This window comes from Gopherus evgoodei, chromosome 3 (genome assembly GCF_007399415.2).
Source record: "Gopherus evgoodei ecotype Sinaloan lineage chromosome 3, rGopEvg1_v1.p, whole genome shotgun sequence".
NCBI lineage: Eukaryota > Metazoa > Chordata > Testudines > Testudinidae > Gopherus > Gopherus evgoodei.
The window spans coordinates 26,784,375-26,804,525 of NC_044324.1; the positions used below are offsets into that span (position 1 = coordinate 26,784,375).

Here is a 20,151-nt window from a genome sequence, read left to right on the forward strand (position 1 = left end):
ACTGTATTATAATATGTGGAGCAGTGTAAACAAGTCATTATCTATATGAAATTTTAGTTTGTACTGACTTTGCTAGTGCTTTCTATGTAACCTGTTGTAAAACAAGACAACTATCTAGATCAGTTGTCCCCTGGAAGACCTCTGAGTACCCCTAGAGGTACACATACCCCTGGTTGAGAACCACTGCCCTAGTCAGTGTGCTCTGTGCTGTGACATAAGTACTGTAATCTCACTGAAGTGTGGAGCTGGCCCAGAGAAGAGACAAGGTAAAGCACTATGCCTCACTTTTTCAAAACCATGCAATGTACTTTTAGAAGTGAAAAATTGGAGACCTTAATTGATCTTTCTCTGGGCTGGCTTCATTCTCCACTGAAGCTCTTTGGTAGTTCTGCTCTGAGTGAGAGGCATCATAGTGGAGCTGGCGACTCATGACTTTTGGGGACTCGAGTAAAAAAGGTAAGCTTGGTGAATTAAGTTTTGAAAGCCCCTCGTCACCTAGTTAGTGGGGGCTTCCATCAGCTGTTGAAGTACATAAAACCGTTTTGTTATTTGCAGATTACTTCAAAGTCATTTCAGTAACCCTAGCTGCAAATCTCCAGGCCTACAGATATGTTTGAAACTATGCATGTCTGGAATGTAATAATACTGAGCAGTAAAATAAATAAATATTGTGTTTGTGTATCAGCATTTAACTTTTTTTAAAAAGGAAATGTATAAAAAAAAATCAACATTTGAGCAACATTATCACTGTGAATTTAAGTGCACACACCTGCAAATTCAGAAAGGTTCCCACTGCAGTTGTAACTTAATCACATTACACTGTAAGCTATCTGGTGAAATGACTTCATCTTTGTATGGATTTGTACAATGCCTAGCCTGGTGAAGCCTGAATGCTGACTGAGGCTGCTGAGTACTATGATAATATAAATAGATAACTATATACACCTGTACCCCGATATAACACGAATTCTGATATAACATGATAAAGCAGTTCTCCGGGGGGCGCGGGACTGCATGCTCCGGTGGATCAAAGCAAGTTCAGTCTAACGTGGTTTCACTTATAATGCGGTAAGATTTTTTTGGCTCCCGAGGACAGCGTTATATCGGGATAGAGGTGTATATGGGAAGAAATACACTTAGCTGTCTGCATCATAATGAGAATTGCATATGTACAAAACAGGAGTTGTAATTTCAGTGTGAACATATTTTTACATTTTAGTTCGAGTATTTTATATTCACAACCACATGTTGCATTAATATATTTTTGATATTGGATTTAATGTGTAGGCTGTTAAAATCAAGTTTTAGTTGATTAGATTGGTTAAGTGTAATACTCGTGGAATTTTTCTGTAATAGTAAACTATCTTTGTAAAAGTTTAAATACTGAGGCGTTTGATAATGGCAGAAAATCTTATTTGGAAGTATAGTGGTTGCTACTAAGAGAGTCGGCGCACACAAGGATTTCCTATGCCACAAAACTTCCTTTCCTCTTGAGAATTTGTGTTGTACTCTTCTACATGTTCCTGTGACATTGTGTCAACACAATTAGGATAATTATTGACTCCTCTTGAATATGTGACCTAAGTGATTGAAATATGTTGATTTACTGTTGACTGCTGATTTTACTTGCTAATGCTGAAATACTTCTTTATCAGGCAAGAAAGCACATTTTACAAATTCATACCAGGGACTGGAACCCCAAACTGTCAGATCCTTTCTTGGGGGAGCTAGCTGAAAAATGTGTTGGTGAGTGGTACCATATTCGTGTTATCACATTTAGATGCCTTTTCTTTCTATAAAACCTTTCCTTAAAACTTGTAAAGTATGTTGAACGCTTGCTTCTGAAGTTCTGAACATGCATCAGATGCTTTGTTTTTTATTTATTTTTCAATTTTATTTTTATTGAGACTTTTATGCTTTCTACAACCCTTATTTGTAATCAGAAAAATCAGGCATGATTGTATCAAAGGGATTAATATACAGAATAAATACTCAGTAATAGTTTGAAGGTAATAATTCAGTAGATAATGTTTTTTCCTGACATAACCTCCAATGTCCTTTTGTAGGACTAGTGCCGACAAAAATAAAAGCACATGGGAAGCAGAATCTTTAGGTAAAGATTCCTTTAAAAACTTTACAGATGAGATTGGTTGGCACAGTTTTCCTGCCTTATTTGTGGACAAAAATAAATTTCAGTAGCTTTTACTGAATCTCTACCATGCTCTCTTCAGACAAAGACTCGCAAACTAACCACTGGTCTTAAAGCTAAGATATATCCTCCAGAGTCTACTACTGCATAATATACCCATGTGGCAGGCATAGGGCAAAAAACTTTCTGTCCGCTAGACTCAGGCACCATGAATATCTTAAATATACCATTGGAGCACTCAGAGACCTGCTGTACTGAATGGGAGGATGGTTGTTCAAGCCAGCTGCTTAAAAGCAGGACAGAAATAAAAACAAATGTTCATGTAGTGAGATTTTTAACTGGGGGAAATAACCCTAAAATACACACCACAACCTCCTCACAACAATTTGTCGTATAAAGATACATCCTCTGTCAACCATCTGCTCGGGCAAGCGTTGAAGTTCTCAGAACAAGGATAATCTCAGATAACTGTTCATTGGGATCCATCATCAAAGAAATAAGAAATTAAAATTGAGCATCAGTCCATTCAGTCAGCTACTGTACATCCGAATTATCCTCTTCATCCACAGGGACAACCATCTTCGAAGCAGCATCCCTCCGCTTTTGATCCACAAAGACCTCAACATCTTCTGGTGAGGAGAAAATATAACTATCCAGCAAACTCCAATTTAAGCTTTGCCGGGTATAAGACAGCATGTGCCAAACTCATTTAATGTAAATTCTGCTTGACTTTTTCAAAGGCCTGGTGCCACTTAATGGGAGAGGGGGGTTATCTGGGATAAAATCCAGTTTTGTTCCTTTGAAAGTTCACCATATTTCTGTCCACCTTGAGAATACAATTACATATTTTAAGATGTTCAGACTACAAGGACAGCCTTTTGTAGGTTTTACTGCAAGACATTCCTTGTGCTGAAGTAAAACCAGTTGGTTCTGGGGGAAAATTTGTTAATTTTCCAGAATAAGAAATATCCCCAGAATCTGGTGTGTCTGGTTCTTGCACCATTCTAATATTGTGCACTTGAATTTCTCCTTTCTGTATCCTGGAGCTTTAATGTCTTCCAGCATTTCCAAGACCAGAACATTGTGTCTACTATAGTCTCTACATCAGTCACAATAAGTCTAGTTTGTCTCACTTGCCCTGAGATTGCCTCATCATTTTTGTTCATGATGTCACGAACATCTAACCTTTTATTCAGGCTTTCTAGATTCTTTGGAGCCATGTGAACCTGCGTTTTGGTCCTCTTTTCACACTGATGCAGTAGCTATTAGTCTGCTCTTGTTCCCAAGAGTGGACAAAGTTTTAAAAAAAACAAAACAAAACCCCAGCCACCACCACCACCACCACCCAGTCTAGACTCAACAGGCTTTTTGTACAGCATTTTTACCTTTACCCTGTTTAGCGAACATGGCAACGCCTAAAAATACCTGAATCTTAATGAAGAAAACTACCGAAATGCTACAAATATAACTGACCTCTACTGAGAAGCAGTCATGAGAGTGGATAGCTTGCTTGTTGATGTATACTTCCCATACAACTTCATTTTAAAAAAAATGACAGGGCTTATTTATTTAAAAAAATAAGACAAACACAACCAGGACTTGTAGGGCAATAGCAGGTTGTTTCCTAAGGCTGGATTTTTGTCACAACTCTCATGGATTTCATGAGTTGATGTCTTAAAAATGACGTGTGCCATATGGAGACTTTTGTATCTGGGTTTGTTAAATAGTTGAAAAAAACTTCTTGGAGTGGCTTGAAGGCTACACCATTAAGCCATGGGCTGCCTGTGAGATTAAAAGAGTGCAGCAGCTCAGGGAGAGAACTGAAGTGATGTAAAAGGCCAGACCTTTGGAGTTTTAGTGGGAATTTTAAATTCCCAAAGTGGCCACAAGATGGGAAACTGAAAAAGCCATGAGCACAGGAAAAACGTATGGTCTTCATGCAGAGAGGTGTGTGTGTGTGTGTGTGTGTGTGTGTGTGTGTGTGTGTGAGAGAGAGAGATGGGTGCAAACCAGCCTGAAGTTTGTGACTTGTGCCTGTTTCTTGTACATATTTTTGTTTTGAATATTTACCTTCGAGGTAAATGGATACTCAGTTGTCTTGTTAATTCAATCTTTTAGAAAGCAAACCATATTAGCAACAGCGAAGTTGTGAACTCTTCCATCACCGTCTCTGTTAATCAGGTATATCCTTTCAAAATCTAGGTAGGCCATTTAAATAATATTAAACAAGGTTTTTAAAGAAATTCAGCACTGAGTCAAGACACTTCTTAGAAATATTCTATTTCATGTTCATTATCATAATTAAGCAACCTACAAGAAAAAGAGTTAATTTGTTACTAATTGGTTCTTCTTCTCCAATTTTAATACAGTGATGGAGAGAGATAACTGTTTGGGGTTTTTTCACCCCACTGTTGTGAGAAAGCTATGGTGGTATCTTTCACTTCAACCTCATACTGAGTTCTGTGCTGGCATGCTTCTTGTGCAGTGTGCCACAGAATTTTGACAATGATGCTTATGATGACATTAGGCCAAAATCTTGACCTTATTTGACAAGAAGATCCTACCATTGTCTTGTCATAGAAATAGTTATAACTGTTTTTTTGGGGAGGGCATTGGAGAGGAGAGAGTTTGAGGAGAAATCAGTTCCCAAGAGAAAAAACAGGGAAAGATGACTAGCAAGTTTCTGTAAAAGTCTGATGCATGTTTTGTAGTAGGCTGTTTGGGAGCCTGCTTCCTTACTGTATTTCTCCCTGAAAGTTGTGCCCAAAACAAAAAAAACGCTTCTTTGGTACAATCTGGTGATGGTAGGGAGCACAGAATGAACTATTTTAGTTTTGTTCTATCACAGGGAAAGCCCACCCCAAATTCAGCAGTATCTCCTAGATTTTTAAAAAGCAGAAGGAAATGCATTAAAATTTAGTTTTATTACTACAGTGACAATTGGGGATAAAATGAGTTCCTTCAAGGTTAGAGTGAAAAACCATGCTTCCTATTCAGCCTTGGCAACTTACTTGTGTTCTTACATCTTCTGGGCATGGCATGTATTTGCTTAATACTAAAAAACCTATAATGTTCTGCAAGATATTTTCTTGCAGTTGTCTTGTCAGTCACTTAAATGAGTTTACAAGTATGCACAAGAGAATCCTTCAGGAAAAGATGAATTATTACTCTTCAAATGCAGTTGCTTCTGAGAAATAGGAAAATAGAACTGGAGACTAATTGTATATCTGATCACCTGAGAATTTAATTTTCAAAAGAGGCCATAGGCAATTTCCTATTTGGAATTCCATGGAGATATACAAGCTATGATAAAAAAGACTGTTTGCAAGGAGTATTATAACATTATTAATAGAAGAACCGGAAAGGACATAGCTTTAGATTGCTGAGTCTTAATTTGTGTCAGAGATGCTTAAACAGGATTTTTATGATAATAGGGAGATTAGAGGAGCAATATAACCCTAATGCATGTTTGAGCTTAACAATTTTGATTTAGCTTTCCCCAAACTCATTTGTTCAGTCTATTGTGCTGTTCTGTCAGCAAATGGAGCATTGTGAACTGGTAAAATAATACACAAAGTTAAAAAGGCAAAGCAGCCTTTAGTGTATAACACAAATTCTAATTTACCCAGTACAAGTGAGTGCCCTCACCCTGCAGGTAGATTGCCACGTGTTAGGGTCTGTCAACATGGATGTAATTGTAAAATTGGGGCCTTATTACCTGAACAATGAATTCTAATCAGAAGCCACCTAAAGTTATTTAACTGTAAGAAAATAAATGACGGATTTATCCTCTAACAAAATGAGGGACAATAAGATTGCTTCTATCTAATCTGTTTTATTTCACTTGAGCTATGGCTTATTAATGTGAAATGGAAGATAGTTTTTAATTTAATCTGGTACTCAACTATTGTGATTATTTACACAGTTATAACTTTTTACCATTTTACTAGCCATTTTTCCAAAATGGAAAAAGTTTATTCAAAAAAGTTTTGTGTATGGAATCCAATATTTATGGTAATGTTCTGACTATAATCACATACTTGGACTCACATTCAAATCTTTATGGAAAAGTCCTATGGAATTTAATGGGACACCATCAGCTTAAAACCACATTTTCATCTTAAAAATGTTTACCTACTTTTATTACTAGCCCTTAAAATTAATATGACTAAAAAATTAGAAAACGGGGAGAGATTCTTAGTCATCCCCCAGTTTGTTTACTATGTGCATCTGTCAACACTTTGTATTGTCATGTTTATTTTTTTGTTGGTGGTGCAGGCCTGGTAAATGGGGGTTTACCAGAGGCAGTAATAGACCTGAAACACAGTGAGTGGGCTGGTGTGTGCACAGTAAGAGAGGAACAAGGCAGGAAGGCAAGCATAAACAACTTCAGTGATGAGGGTTTTGTGCCTGCCGGCGGACCTTCCTAAAACATAAAGAGGAGCAGGGAAACTATGAATTTTTTTCCTAAAAAGTGGTCTAAAAAAGTTTGATATACAATTTTAAAGGATGCTTGGCCAATTTTTTAAAAATTGTGAATAGATTCTATAAAAATCTATAAAAATGAGTAGAATTTAATACATTATATCGCTGTTAATTGTATCATTCTGTATGCTGGGTTAAAACACTATAAAATTTTTCTATTAGAGAATAATCTTGTAATTGGTTTAAAAATTGCTATTCCGTACTTCAGCAGCGGTGAAACAAAATGCACTAAAATAGATACATCTGTTGTTATGAAGGATAGACGCATACCAGTATAAGAAATCCAATTGTTTTAGTCCTGAAAGCAGCAAAACTATCAATTAGTACCACAAAAAACTATTTAAAAGTTTTAGACCTATATAATACAGTTGCATGTATGGCTCTAAATAATGATGATTAAGCAGCTATAGGTTCTAAACAGAAAATAGAATGAATAAAAAACACTACAACAGCATAGTAGATTTTCTGCTACCTTTCACCATACAACTATAGTTATAAAATTAAAAAGACAGAGAGAAAGAGTGTTGTGCTTGTCAGTAATACCTTAGTTTCTTCTAGCAGCTATGAAGAACGAATTAGGTGAGGGAATTTTCCTGTCTACTTATATGCTCTGATTAAATATTTTTCCTTAATATCCTCCATTTTCTCAGATGCTTTGTGGATATATGTACTTAGTCTCTAAAATTCATCTGGACCATTTGCTGCTTTAAAAAAAAAAATCACAATTTGTACGTAGGCATCCCTATAACTTTTTACAATTCTGTTTCACACAATTACAGTTGCAACTGATGCATTCATGTATAAAACAAAGACTATAAAGAAGAAAAGGAATAGAGATGACACAGGGCTGGGGGGAAGCTATAGTACATTCTATAATAAAATCTTGGAAAATATTGATATTGACATGATATGAATTTCTTGCCATATCGCATTGCTGTATAGGAATACCAGTGGGTGCTATTTTGTATTTGCATTTGCCTTTCTTCCATAGGCTATCCACAGTTATCTTTTTTTCTGGTGATCTTTGAGAGTAGTCCAGATAATGGTATCATTGTTTTTTAATAAGGGTTTAACATTTTGCTTCTTAAGCTGTAATCAGTTCCTGGGTTAATTTGCACTGGAACAGTACCTGTTCACTGGATGCAGTGTGAAAGAGTCTGTGACAATGAAGTGCAACTGGCTGCTCTTTTACTTTCAAGCTTGTTTTTACATATGCAAAATGTTGGTGCTTCTTTATAGAACATATGTATGTTTTTTTTTTTGTACACTAGGGTACTGTGGAGCTGATATAAAAGCACTTTGCACTGAGGCTGCCTTGATTGCCTTGCGACGGCGCTATCCTCAGATTTACGCAAGCAGTCAGAAACTGCAGCTTGATGTTTCTTCAATAGTTCTCAGCGCACAAGACTTTTACCATGCAATGCAGAATATTGTGCCTGCTTCCCAACGTGCCGTGATGTCTTCAGGACATGCACTATCCCTTGTCATAAGGCCACTGCTGGAAAGAACCTTCAATAACCTCTTGGTGGTTTTACACAAAGTATTTCCCCATGCCGAATATAGTCAAGGTGACAAAAGAGAAGGTACTTAGTTATTTTTATTTTTATTTTTATTTATTTTTTTTGCTCTTAATTATTCTGTTGTAGGTTGGAAAATATTCAGCATCCTTATCCTACTCCAAGCCTGAAATGTAATGAATCAAGTTTGCACCAATTTATGCCAGAACTGACTTTGATTTGCTTATTTTACTTGGACATATAATTAATTGTAATAATAATAATAATAATTGTAATTTATTAATGTAATGCTGTAGTGTCTAGAAGCCCCAGTCAAGAAACAGAATCTTATTGTGCTAGGTGTTGTAAAAACGCAGAACAAAAAGATAACCCCTGCCTCAAAGGCCTTACAATCGAAGTTAAGACGAGGCGATAGATGGAGACAGACAATGAAATGCTGTTGGTCAGCGTGATTGGGAGCGGTATGGACACAGCAGTGGCTTGTTGTCCAGTTTTTTGTGGGCATTACGGCAAAAGAGAGTTGTAAAGAGGGATTTGAAGGAGGATCATGAGGTAGTTTAGCCGACGTTTATGAGGAGCTTCTCCCAAGCACGATGGGTAGCCTGTGAGAAGGCATGGTAGTGCTTGTTTGAAAATTTAGCAAGTGGTTGATGGAGGCTGGCATCATGGGCTGATTGGAGGTGGGAGTTAACATTTTGTTAGCAAATGGGAGATCATGATTTATCCCCCAACCTACCCATTAAGGGCCTGGAAAGTGAAGACAAATAACCCCTTTTTCTTCCAGTGCTTGCTTGTGTCCATTGTAATGTAGATGTGTGCTTGCCCTCTGCACCACCACCGGAAATTTTTTCCTTCAGTGGTATCCATCGGATCGGCTGTGGTGCCCCTTGGAGTTGCACTGGTCGGCACCGTTGCAATTTGGTCTCCAGGAAAGAATCTTCAGAAACTGACAGGGAGGCGGAGTCATACATCTCTCTCAGGAACCGGCACCATAACTCCAGCTGGCACTACCCAACCATAGACCCAAGCCAAGGCATCTCACCCTTGGCTTGGCCTCCAGGACAGTGGCAGATACTAGTGTAGTGGCCTTTCTAGAACCCCTGGGCTTTTCCTCCGATGCAAGGATCACATTCCAGAAGATTATACTTTGTGGTGTCAGAGCCCAGAACACCTCCACCACTCCTCTTGGAGTGGGATCCAGGCTCTGGTACCAAGATCGATGCCAAATATCAACACCCGACACCACGCAACCTGTCTAGTGCCAAGGTTGAAGAACAGTGTCCTCTGCCTGTACAAGTGTCATCCTCTCTGGATGAGGCTGTTGTGGGAGCAGACATAACACCCTCCCAGGACGATTATAAGTCACATCAATAGCTCCTCAAAAAAGTGGCTCAAAACCTGGGTATTGAGGTGGAGGAGAACAGGGAGTACTCCCAGGCCCTCGTGGACGTTCAAGAGTGGCATTGTCACTAAACAATGCTATTATGGACCCCATACTGACATTATGGCATACCCCGGCATCCCTCCAGCCAACGGCAAAGAAAATGGAAAAGAAATAATTTGTCTTGGCTAAAGGATGTGAATTCCTTTATACCCATCTACCACAGCCTTTGGTGGTGTCGGCAGCCAATGAGTGGGGAACGACAGCGTCAGCAGGTGCCAAGGCCAAGGATGCCAAAAAATTAGACCTCTTCAGCAAAAAAAAAGTCTATTCAACAGGTGGCCTTCAGCTCAGGATTTGCAAATCAGCAGTCCTGAGCAGGTATAATTTTAACTCCTGGGACTCTGTTGAAATTTAAGGAGCTACTACCACAGAGTCCAGGCAAGAATTTGCTGCTGTCATGGAAGAAGGCAAATCTGTGGCAGGGTTGTCCCTGCAAGCCTTGGATGCCGTGGACGCTGCAGCTTGATCCATAGCCTCAGTGGTGGCAATGCGAAGCTCTGGGCTTCAGTCCTCGGACCTACAGTGTGAGGTTCAACAGTCATCACAGGACCTTGCTTTCAAGGGTATGTCACTCTTTTCTGAACAGACTGACTCCAAGCTACACAGTCTAAAGGACTCAAGGGCCATCCTGAAGTCTTTAGGGCTTTATACATGACACCCTTGAGGAAACATGATGATATGCCTCAGTTGGCTCCTCTTTTCTTCCCAGCACCCACCTGGCAAGACTACAGTAGGAGCAGAGGCTTTAGGAGAAGACCTCTGCACCAATCCTGGTCCGCACCTGTCTTCTCCCTTCCCCCCGACACTCTGCAGGGTCTGAGCAGGCCTTTCAATGAGACACTCAAGGATAACGTACAAGGACAGAACTGGGATCCAGCTTCACTAGTTTTTGTGGACCATTTATCCCATTTCTATCAGGCATGGGCCCGTATTACCTCAGATTTCTGGGTGCTATGCATGATAGCACTGGGATACAACATTCAGTTTAGTTGTCCGCATCCCCATCTCTCTTTAGAGACCTTTCTGTTCCCATTATTTCCTAATTTTGAAAGCCAACAGTGATTTCAGGCCGAGTCCAGACCTGTGAATGGTCAACAGATTCATGAAGAAGCTAAAGTTCCTCATGGTCTCCTTAGTTTCCATCATCCTCTCCCTGGAACCAGGGGACTGATACACTGCCCATGATTTGAAGGACGCTTACTTCCATATTTCAATCTTTCAGGGATACAGAAAATTCCTCAGGTTCGCTGTCTTGAGGAGAGGGGGTTCAGGTGTACCCTTATTTCAATGGCTAGTCAAAGGTCAGACCAAGGTCCAGGTGGAGTCCAACATAAAGTTAATACAGTCAACTTTCCAGGATTTAGGCCTGCTAATAAATGTGAGAGAAGTCTACTCTCTCCTGTGTTCAAAAGATAGAGTTCATTAGTCGATCTGTGACTCAGTTCAAACAAGAGCCTTCATCCCAGAAGCACATTTCCAAGCAATAGGGATGCTTATAGAGAGCCTCAGAAATCACTCCATTACCACAGCAAGAAACTGCTTGAAGCTCTTGCGCCACATGACATTATGCACAGGATGAAGTTCAATAAAGATAAGTGCAAAGTGCTCCACTTAGGAAGGAACAATCAGTTTCACACATACAGAATGGGAGGAGACTATCTAGGAAGGAGTATGGCAGAAAGAGATCTAGGGGTCAGAGTGGACCACAAGCTTTAATATGAGTCAACAGTGTGATATTGTTGCAAAAAAAGCAAATGTGATTCTGGGATGCATTAACAGGTGTGTTGTAAACAAGACATGAGAAGTCATTCTTCCGCTTTACTCTGCGCTGATTAGGCCTCAACTGGAGTATTGTGTCCAGTTCTGGGCACCGCATTTCAAGAAAGATGTGGAGAAACTGGAGAGGGTCCAGAGAAGAGCAACGAGAATGATTAAAGGTCTTGAGAACATGACCTATGAAGAAAGGCTGAAGGAATTGGGTTTGTTTAGTTTGGAAAAGAGAAGACTGAGAGGGGACATGATAGCAGTTTTCAGGTATCTAAAAGGGTGTCATCAGGAGGAGGGAGAAAACTTGTTCACCTTAGCTTCCAATGATAGAACAAGAAGCAATGGGCTTAAACTGCAGTAAGAGAGATTTAGGTTGGACATTAGGAAAAAGTTCCTAACTGTCAGGGTAGTTAAACACTGGAATAGATTGCCTAGGGAAGTTGTGGAATCTCCATCTCTGGAGATATTTAAGAGTAGGTTAGATAAATGTCTATTAGGGATGGTCTAGACAGTATTTGGTCCTGCCATGAGGGCGGGGGACTGGACTCGATGACCTCTCGAGGTCCCTTCCAGTCTGAGTCTATGCACCTACGTGATGCAGCATGCAAGACTTAGGTTCAGACCTCTCCAGCTGTGGATGGCATCTGTATACTCACCAAGCTGACACCACTTAAACACAGTCATCACAGTTCTCTCATCAGTGATTGCCTCCCTCCATTGGTGGCTAGATCTGCTGGCAGTGTGTGTAGGAGTTCCATTCTCAAGACCTCAAACATCAGTGTCTCCTGTCACAGTCACTTCGTCGATGGACTGGGGATGGGGGCTCACTTGGGGTCCCTCAGAACTCAGAGCCTCTGGTCTATGGAAGAGTTCTTGTTACACATCAATGCCAGGGAGCTCAGGGCGATTTGCTGGACCTGCCAGGCATTCCAATCCCAGGTGGCCTGCAGGTGTGTGTCAGTTCTCACAAACTACACAACAGTGATGTTTTATATCAACGGGCAGGGAGGAGTGAGGTCCTTTCACCTGTGCCAGGAAACACTTAGCTTGTGGGAATTCTGCATAGCCCACTCGATCCACCTCGAGGCCTCCTATTTGCTGGAATCACAGAACGAGCTAGCGGATCACATCAGCACATTGTTCTCCAACCACAAGCGGTCCATCCATATATATATTATGAAAGCCATTTTCCAGAAGTGGGGTAATCGCCAGATAGATCTGTTTGCGATGAAGCACAACAGGAAGTGTCTTCAGTTCTGTTCCTTCCTAGGTCAGAGCCCTGGGTCTCATGCAGATGACTTCCTCCTTCCTTGGATGGGTCATCTCTTCTATGCCTTTCCTCTCATACACAAGGTTTTGCTGAGGACCAAGCATGAGTCATCCTGATAGCCCTGGCTTGACCCTGCTAGCACTATTTCATCACATTCCTAGACCCTTGGTGTAAACACCAATCTGTCTACCTCCATTTCCAGACCTGATCTCCCAGGACCATGGCCATCTGCGTCATCTGAACCTTGAGTCCCTCACAGCCTGGAAACTCCATGGCTGAACCCCTCAGAGGTAACATGTTCTGCAGTTCATGAGATGCTTTTAGGGTGCAGAAGACCCTCCACTGGAGCCACTTACCTGGCAAAGTGGAAAAGGTTCTCGATCTGGTCTACACAGAGGTGTCTCACCTACACAATCAACATCACCATTAATTCTAGACTATTTACTCCACCTGAAACAATATGGGCTAACCGTGTCCTCTGTTAGGGTCCATCTGGATGCAATCTTGGCTTTTCACGCATGGGTGAACGGCCATTCTGTGTTCTCAAACTCCATCTGTAGTTTGTTCTTAAGGGTATTGAGAGATTGTTCCCTTTGGTATGGCAACCAAGCCCTCCCTGGAATTTCAGCCTTGTATTGTCAAGACTGACAGGACCTCCATTTGAAACATTGGCAACATGTTCTCTGCTCTTCCTATCCTGCAATGTGGCCTTCCTGATGGCCTTTACTTCTGCCAGAAAGGTCTCAGAGATCCTGGCTCTCACTTTAGAACCATGTTACACGATATTCTTCAAGGAGAAGGTCCAGTTGCTTCCACATCCAGCCTTCCTTCCAAAGGTGGTTTCACAGTTCCATAGTAACCAGGATATCTTCCTGCTGGTCTTCTATCCGAACCACATGCCAACAGAGAGGATCAGAGGCTCCACTTGCTGGACGTCAGATGTGCACTAGTTTTCTACATAAAAAGGACTAAATCATTTTGGAAATCTACTCAACTATTTGTGGCCATTGCATACAGCGTGGTGAAAGGTCTTCCAATCTCAGCGCAGAGAATTTCATCATGGATCACTTCCTGTATCCACACATCCTAGGATCTGTCAAAGGTTCGTGCCCTGACCCCATGTTCTACAAGGGCCCAAGCATCTTCGGCAGCATCTGTGGCACAAGTGCTTATGCAGGACATTTATAAAGCGGCAAAATGGTCATCATTTCATACTTTCACATCTCACTCTGCCATCGCCCAACAGGCTAGAGACGATGCTAGATTTGGCCAAGCAGTATTACAATCAGCTTGCCAATAAACTCTGAACCTTCCACCTGTACAGCTGCTTGGGAGTCACCTACATTGGAATAGACATGAGCAAGCACTTGAAGAAAAAAATGGTACTAACCTTCTGTAACTGTTGTTCTTCAAGATATGTTGCTTATATCCATTCCAACCCCCTCTACCCTGCTTTGCCAGAGTTAGCTGGCAAGAAAGGGAGGCTGCGCGTGACCTCAGGGAGCATCAGAGCTGACCCTGACGCATACCACTTGAGGAAGAGCTTTCCAGCGGCAGTGCTTGTGGCAAGAGCACGCCTACATTGGAATGGACATGAGCAACACACATCGAAGAATAGTAGTTACAGAAGGTAACTGGTTTTTTTTATGCCTTAGAAAAGGTGGAGCCAGTGGAAGGATTCAAAGAAAAGGGTGATATGGTCAAATGACAGGCTAGGAAAATGAACTTTGCAGTGGGATTTTGAATGGCTGAGAGTTGGGCAAACAGCATTTTGAATGGATGTGAGTGGTTGCATTTGTCAAGGCCAGAGAAAAGGATGTTTCAGTAACTGAGACACAAGATGATGAACACCTGCACAAGAATTTTAGCTGTGTGCATGTATAGGATAGGGCATGTCTTAGAGATGTTGTGGAGAGAGAGGGTATGGCTACACTTGCAGCTGTACAGCGCTGCTGCGGCAGCGCTTTGAAGTATGAGTGTGGTCACAGCGCCCGCGCTGGAAGAGAGCTCTCCCAGCGCTGCAGGTACTCCACCTCTCCGTGGGGATTAGCTTACAGTGCTGGGAGCCATGCTTCCAGCGCTGGGGCACTGTTTACACTGGTGCTTTACAGCACTGTAACTTGCTGCGCTCAGGGGTGTGTTTTTTCACACCCCTAAGCGAGAAAGTTGCAGCACTGTAAAGCGCTAGGGTAGCCAAGGCCAGGGCCTTCAAGATTTAAACAGACAGGATATGAGGATCTAGAGAGGTCTGAGTCGAAGATGAATCCAGGTTATGGGCCTGAATGATGGAGAGTATGGTGTTGCTGTTCATAGTAATTTAGAAAGTAGGTCAGAGAGTAAGGGGGATGGCGTAGGTGGAGGAAGATTAGGAGTTCTTCTGATGTGATATCCACAAGGAAATGCCAGAGAAACAGGCTGAGATTTAAGTTTGGACAGAAGGAGACGTATCTGGAGTAGAGCGAGAGAGAGAAAGTAGATGAATTTGTGTTTGCAAATGAGATTACTATTGAGGGGATGGGATAAGGCTATGTCAAAGCAACTCTGGCAACTCCTGGCCCTGGTGCTGAGTCTCTGCTGTCTGGGAAGGTATATACTGCTAAGAGGTAGAGCTCCCCAGTCATGCTTCCCATTGTTGGTGAAGGAGTGAGTCCAGGCTGCAAAGAAGGGTCTTTGGCAGTGCCTGGTCGAGTGCTTAGTTATGTTTAAGCAATGACCCAGGTCATTTCTTGGGAAGTTAGTTACTGGCAGGAGTAGTTGAGAATTTCAGCCCTTCTTCTTTGCTTACTTTAACATATGCTTAGTACTTTTTAGTGTTAGTACAGAATCTGAAAAGGCTCATGGTAATATATTTACACTTTATGAATGTATATGGATAAACCAAGATACAGAGAAGTGACTTGCACAATGTCACAAAGCAAGTCAGTGACAGAGCCATGAATCCTTGAGTTCTGACTTCTAGTTCCCTACTCTAGAGCAGTTCTGGCTTGAATTACTTAAATTTTTCTCCAGAGCTTTCTTAACAAACCCAGTTGTTAACCTCCAGGAAATACCACCTTAGAAGCCATTTGTTGTTGACATTGTTAAGAGAAAAGCATTCCTCTTTTTCTCATGTTATTTCAAAGTCTGTGTCCTGTTGCCTTTGCTCTAGTGCTGGTACTTTCCATGCAATCAATGACAAAGTTTGTTCTAAAGATTCTTTTATGCTTATGGTTAAATGGTCTATATATTTGTTTGTTTTCCTTCCTACTGATCTTTCCTTATTTTTACCAAAGAGAGCTTGGAAGTTTTCATTGAGTTTGAGTATTAGTCATAAACAGTTAGAATCATAGAAAAGTAGGGCTGGTAGAGACTTCAAGAAGTTACCAATTCTAGTGTCCTGCACTGAGGCAGGACTAAGTAAACCTAGACCATCCCAGACAGGTGTGTGTTTGAGCATATTCTTAAACATCCAGTAATGGGAATTCCCCAAACTCCCTCAGTAGCCTGTTCCAGAGTGTAAGAAAGAAAGTTATTCCTAAATCTAACGTAAATCATCCTTGTTGTAGATTAAGCTGATTACTTCTTCTCCAGGACATGGAGAACAATTAATCACCATTCTCTTTTCTAATACCATTCTCTTTTATATATATTTGAAGATTATCAGGTATCCCCTCAGTTTTCTTTTCTCAAGACTAAACCTGCCCATTTTTTAACCTTTCCTGAGAGGACAGGTTTTCTAAACCATTTATCATTTTGTTGCTCTCCTCTGGGCTGTCTTCAGTTTGTCCATCTTTCCCAAAAGTGTGGCACCCAGAATTGGACACAGAACTCCAGCAGAGGACTGTCTAGTGCTGAGTAGAGGAGGACAGTTACCTCCCATGTCTTACATTTGACCCTTGTGGGGTGCCAGGCTTCAGCCTGAGCCTGAACATCTACAATGCAATTTAACAGCCCAATAGCCTGAGCCTATGAGTCTGAGTCAGCTAATGGGCCAGCCACAGGTGTTTAATTGCAGTGTAGACATACCCTAAAATCAGTGTATATCATGTCTATTTCTTTACCCCATCCACTAGGCCAGTAACCCTGTCAAAGAAGGAAATTAGGTTGCTTTGGCAAGATTTGTTCTTGACATATCCATGCTGGCTACTCATAACTCTTAGTATCTTCTAGATGCTTGCAAATTGATTGTTTAATAATTTGTTGCAGTATCTCTCCAGGTATGAAAGTTAGGCTGACTGATCTATAATTCCCTGTGTGTTCTTTGCTACCCTTTTAAAAGATGGGTACTGTGTTCCCTTCACCAGTTCTCTGGGACATCATCTGTCCTCCATTGAGTTATTGAAGATAATTGCCAATGGTTCTGAGATTACTTCAGCTAGTTCCTTAATTACCCTAGGATGATTTTCATCAGGCCTTGCCAATTTGAATATATCAAACATACCTAAACATTCTTTAATCTGTTTTTCCCTATTTTGGGTTTCGTTCCTTCACCACTGAAGTTAATATTGTGTTGAATATCTGGTCACTATTGGATGAAAACCAAGATCCACTTCAGTTTAGGCTTAAACAGTTTCTCTTCACCTTTATTTTGTATGTTTTAGGACAATGCTATTATTACCTATACATTACATATACAGGCAGAAAAATATAAGGCAAGAAAGTTAATTGATCAAGTTACCTCTCCTAGGAACAGGGTGACTCTTCAAATTTCTGGTCTTTGCTGTTTTCTTTTCCTGTGTCATCTCTACTCTTGTTTTTAAGCACCTGTCTTTTATCTCTTGTTCTGTAGCTTTGTGCAGACTCAGTTTACCAAGGTACCTCATCTGTGTACCTATCTAATTAAAACATTATCATGCATAAATCACAACTAGCCTAAACTAATAGATTTTTGTTTATCTTGCTGAAACTTGCTTTCATCTGTCCACTTCTGTCATTCATTCTCTGCTTTCAATCCAGTTGGTTCTATCCAGTTCTTATCTTAAAATAATTATCCTTCTTATTGGTCTGTTTTTGTTGGCTGGGATTTTGGGCTTGTCTTGTTGGTTGGGGAGGCACATCTGAAGCCGTCTTGGCGCTCTGCTTTTGCCCTATTTGCACAGACCAAAGATTTTACAACTAAGACACAACTGTGTCTTACACAACCGTGAAGCTGTTTCAGTTAATTTCTGAAATGCTATATCAGCAGAGACACATTCAAAATGCACATTCCTTTACAGTCTTATTATAGTGTGTGTGTGTGTGTGTGTGTGTGTGTGTGTGTGTGTGTGTGTGTATATATATACATATATATAATACTAATTTCTCTAACATAATTCATTACAAGTTTTCTAATATACTATTAACCATTTTAGCAAAATTGGCATTAAACATTTCAGCTTCTTTGATGTCATCAGTTAGTACTCTTTCCTCACTAAGTGCTGGACCTGTGCTCTCCTTTGTCATTCTCTTGTTCCTAATGTATTTAAAGAGCCTCCTCTTCTTGTCTTTTATGTCCCTCGCAAGTTGTAACTTATGTTGTGCCTTAGCCATTCTGATTTTGTCCCTACATTCTAATGCTAGTCTTTTGTACTCCACCTGAGCACTTTATCCATATTTCCACTTTTTGTAGGATTCCTTTTTGATTTACAGGTCAACTAAGAGCTCCTGATGGAGCCATATTGGCATCTTACTATTCTTCCTGTCTTTCTTTTACATCAGGATGGTTTGCAGTTGTGCCTTTAATGTGGTCTCCTTGAGAAACTCCAGCTCGCCTGACCTCCTTTTTCTCTTAGATTTTCATCTCATGGAACCTTACCTACTAATTCTCTGAGTTTGTTAAAATCTGCTTTTTTGAAGTCTGTTGTCCTTATTCTGTTGCTCTGATTCCTTCCTTTACTTAGAATCATGAAATATGGCATTTCATGATCACTTTTTCACCCAAATTGCTTTCCACGGTCAGATTCGTAACCGATTCCTCCCAGAGCCACAATTTGGCCATGCCTGGTATAGATAATACTTAGTCCTGCCATGAGTGCAGGGGCTGGACTAGAAGATCTCTCGAGGGCCCTTCAAGTCCTACAGTATTATGATTCTACGCTTAATAGTTTTAAATATTTGTGCTCATATGCCACATTCCAGTTGATTGTTAGCATAAGTAAGTGATATCTAGAATTTTTTTTCTCTGTTTGGGTTTGAATGACAGCTACATAGTATATGCTTACCAGTTTAATCCCAACCCAGCAATGTTGGTTTTCGCTCTGTTATCTCTGTTTATCTTGAATTAATTTGGAATGTAGATTTCCAGTCATGCTGGATCTTCTGCCAAATGACTTTTCTGATTGGCGTCATGTGCTCAGGATTTTTCAGTTTACTTTCTTGCAGTTTTTCTTCTCTATTGTATTCAGTCTTTTCCTTTCATTTAAGAAGCCCTGTATAAAAGATAGTTAAATTCAGTAGCTGAGAATGGCTTGTTATTGAAGGAATTAAAATAGATTAAGACCCCAGGATATGAAAACAAAGTTGACTTGACCATTTTGATATTCTTTATCAAATTTGTGTGTGGTAGAAAGCAGTTCTCTGTTTCCAAACATAAGTTGTCCACTTTATCACTAGGAAAAATTATTGAAATATGAAGTATACTTCTGAAATTTGGTGGGCTTATTTATTTTGCACAATTGTGCATAGTCAGTAAGTAAGTTCAAATCAATAACATAGGCAATGAATGAATCTGCCAGCAAAATATATCAAGAAGCAGCATTTTGTAATGAGTTAAACCAGCAATTTAATTTATTGTAATACACAACTTATTTTTCTATCTTTATGGTTATGAAAATGGCACGTTGCTTGATGGTAAAAGGGCATTTGAATTTCTGACTGAACTCTATATTTTAACACTTTCTGGGTAGTACTGGTTACTAAAATCACATGTAGTAATTTCTTAGACATACCTTCTGATATTTAGACACATTCTTCCCACTTCATGTAGTATGTATTAAACTTTTTTTAACCAAGAAACCTCCAATGTCTTTGTTTGTTGAAGTGTACCAAGAAGTGACAGAACTCTAACATTAATAAACATCTCATTTTGAACAGACGCACCAAGTCTAATATTAGACGATAGTGAAGATGAAAATGCTTCATCAATTTTTGAGACAGGCTGTCACTCAGGATCACCAAAGAAACAATCGTCAGCTGCTATACGTAAACCCTACCTTCATTTTACAATGTGAGTATATTCATTTAGCTGTGAAATTCATAGGAGATCCGAAATTCTGAGGTCGTACTCTGATATTTTGCACTTAGAGTTCAAAGGAAGGGTTTATAAAGGTGCTTCATGGCAACATCCTTATATTTATATCTAAATGTGTTTAAAATACCAGGATATGTTTATCGAGAGATTTCTGTGTTGAAGCCTTTATGAGCAATTTTCCAAGCCATTCACACTCCTATGAAGTAGTAAGAGTGAATAATTGTGAGCTGGTTCTGTCCCCATTTAAACCTGTTTTGCATGCTGAGCTCTATTTAGCTTGAGAGTTCTCCATAGTTTAACTAAAATCGTTTA

The 20,151-nt window shown here is 40.2% G+C and overlaps 1 protein-coding gene across 2 annotated transcripts in view; it reads left to right on the plus strand.

The window, feature by feature from the left end:
- The window catches only part of ATAD2B (ATPase family AAA domain containing 2B), a 170,462-nt gene that overhangs the window by 63,998 nt on the left and 86,313 nt on the right, over positions 1 to 20,151 (plus strand). For both annotated transcript variants that reach the window (XM_030555339.1, XM_030555340.1), the window contains exons 15-17: positions 1,656 to 1,746; positions 7,906 to 8,217; positions 19,683 to 19,815. In XM_030555339.1, the coding sequence (XP_030411199.1) occupies positions 1,656 to 1,746; positions 7,906 to 8,217; positions 19,683 to 19,815 (536 nt within the window). The remainder of the gene's footprint in view (positions 1 to 1,655; positions 1,747 to 7,905; positions 8,218 to 19,682; positions 19,816 to 20,151) is intronic.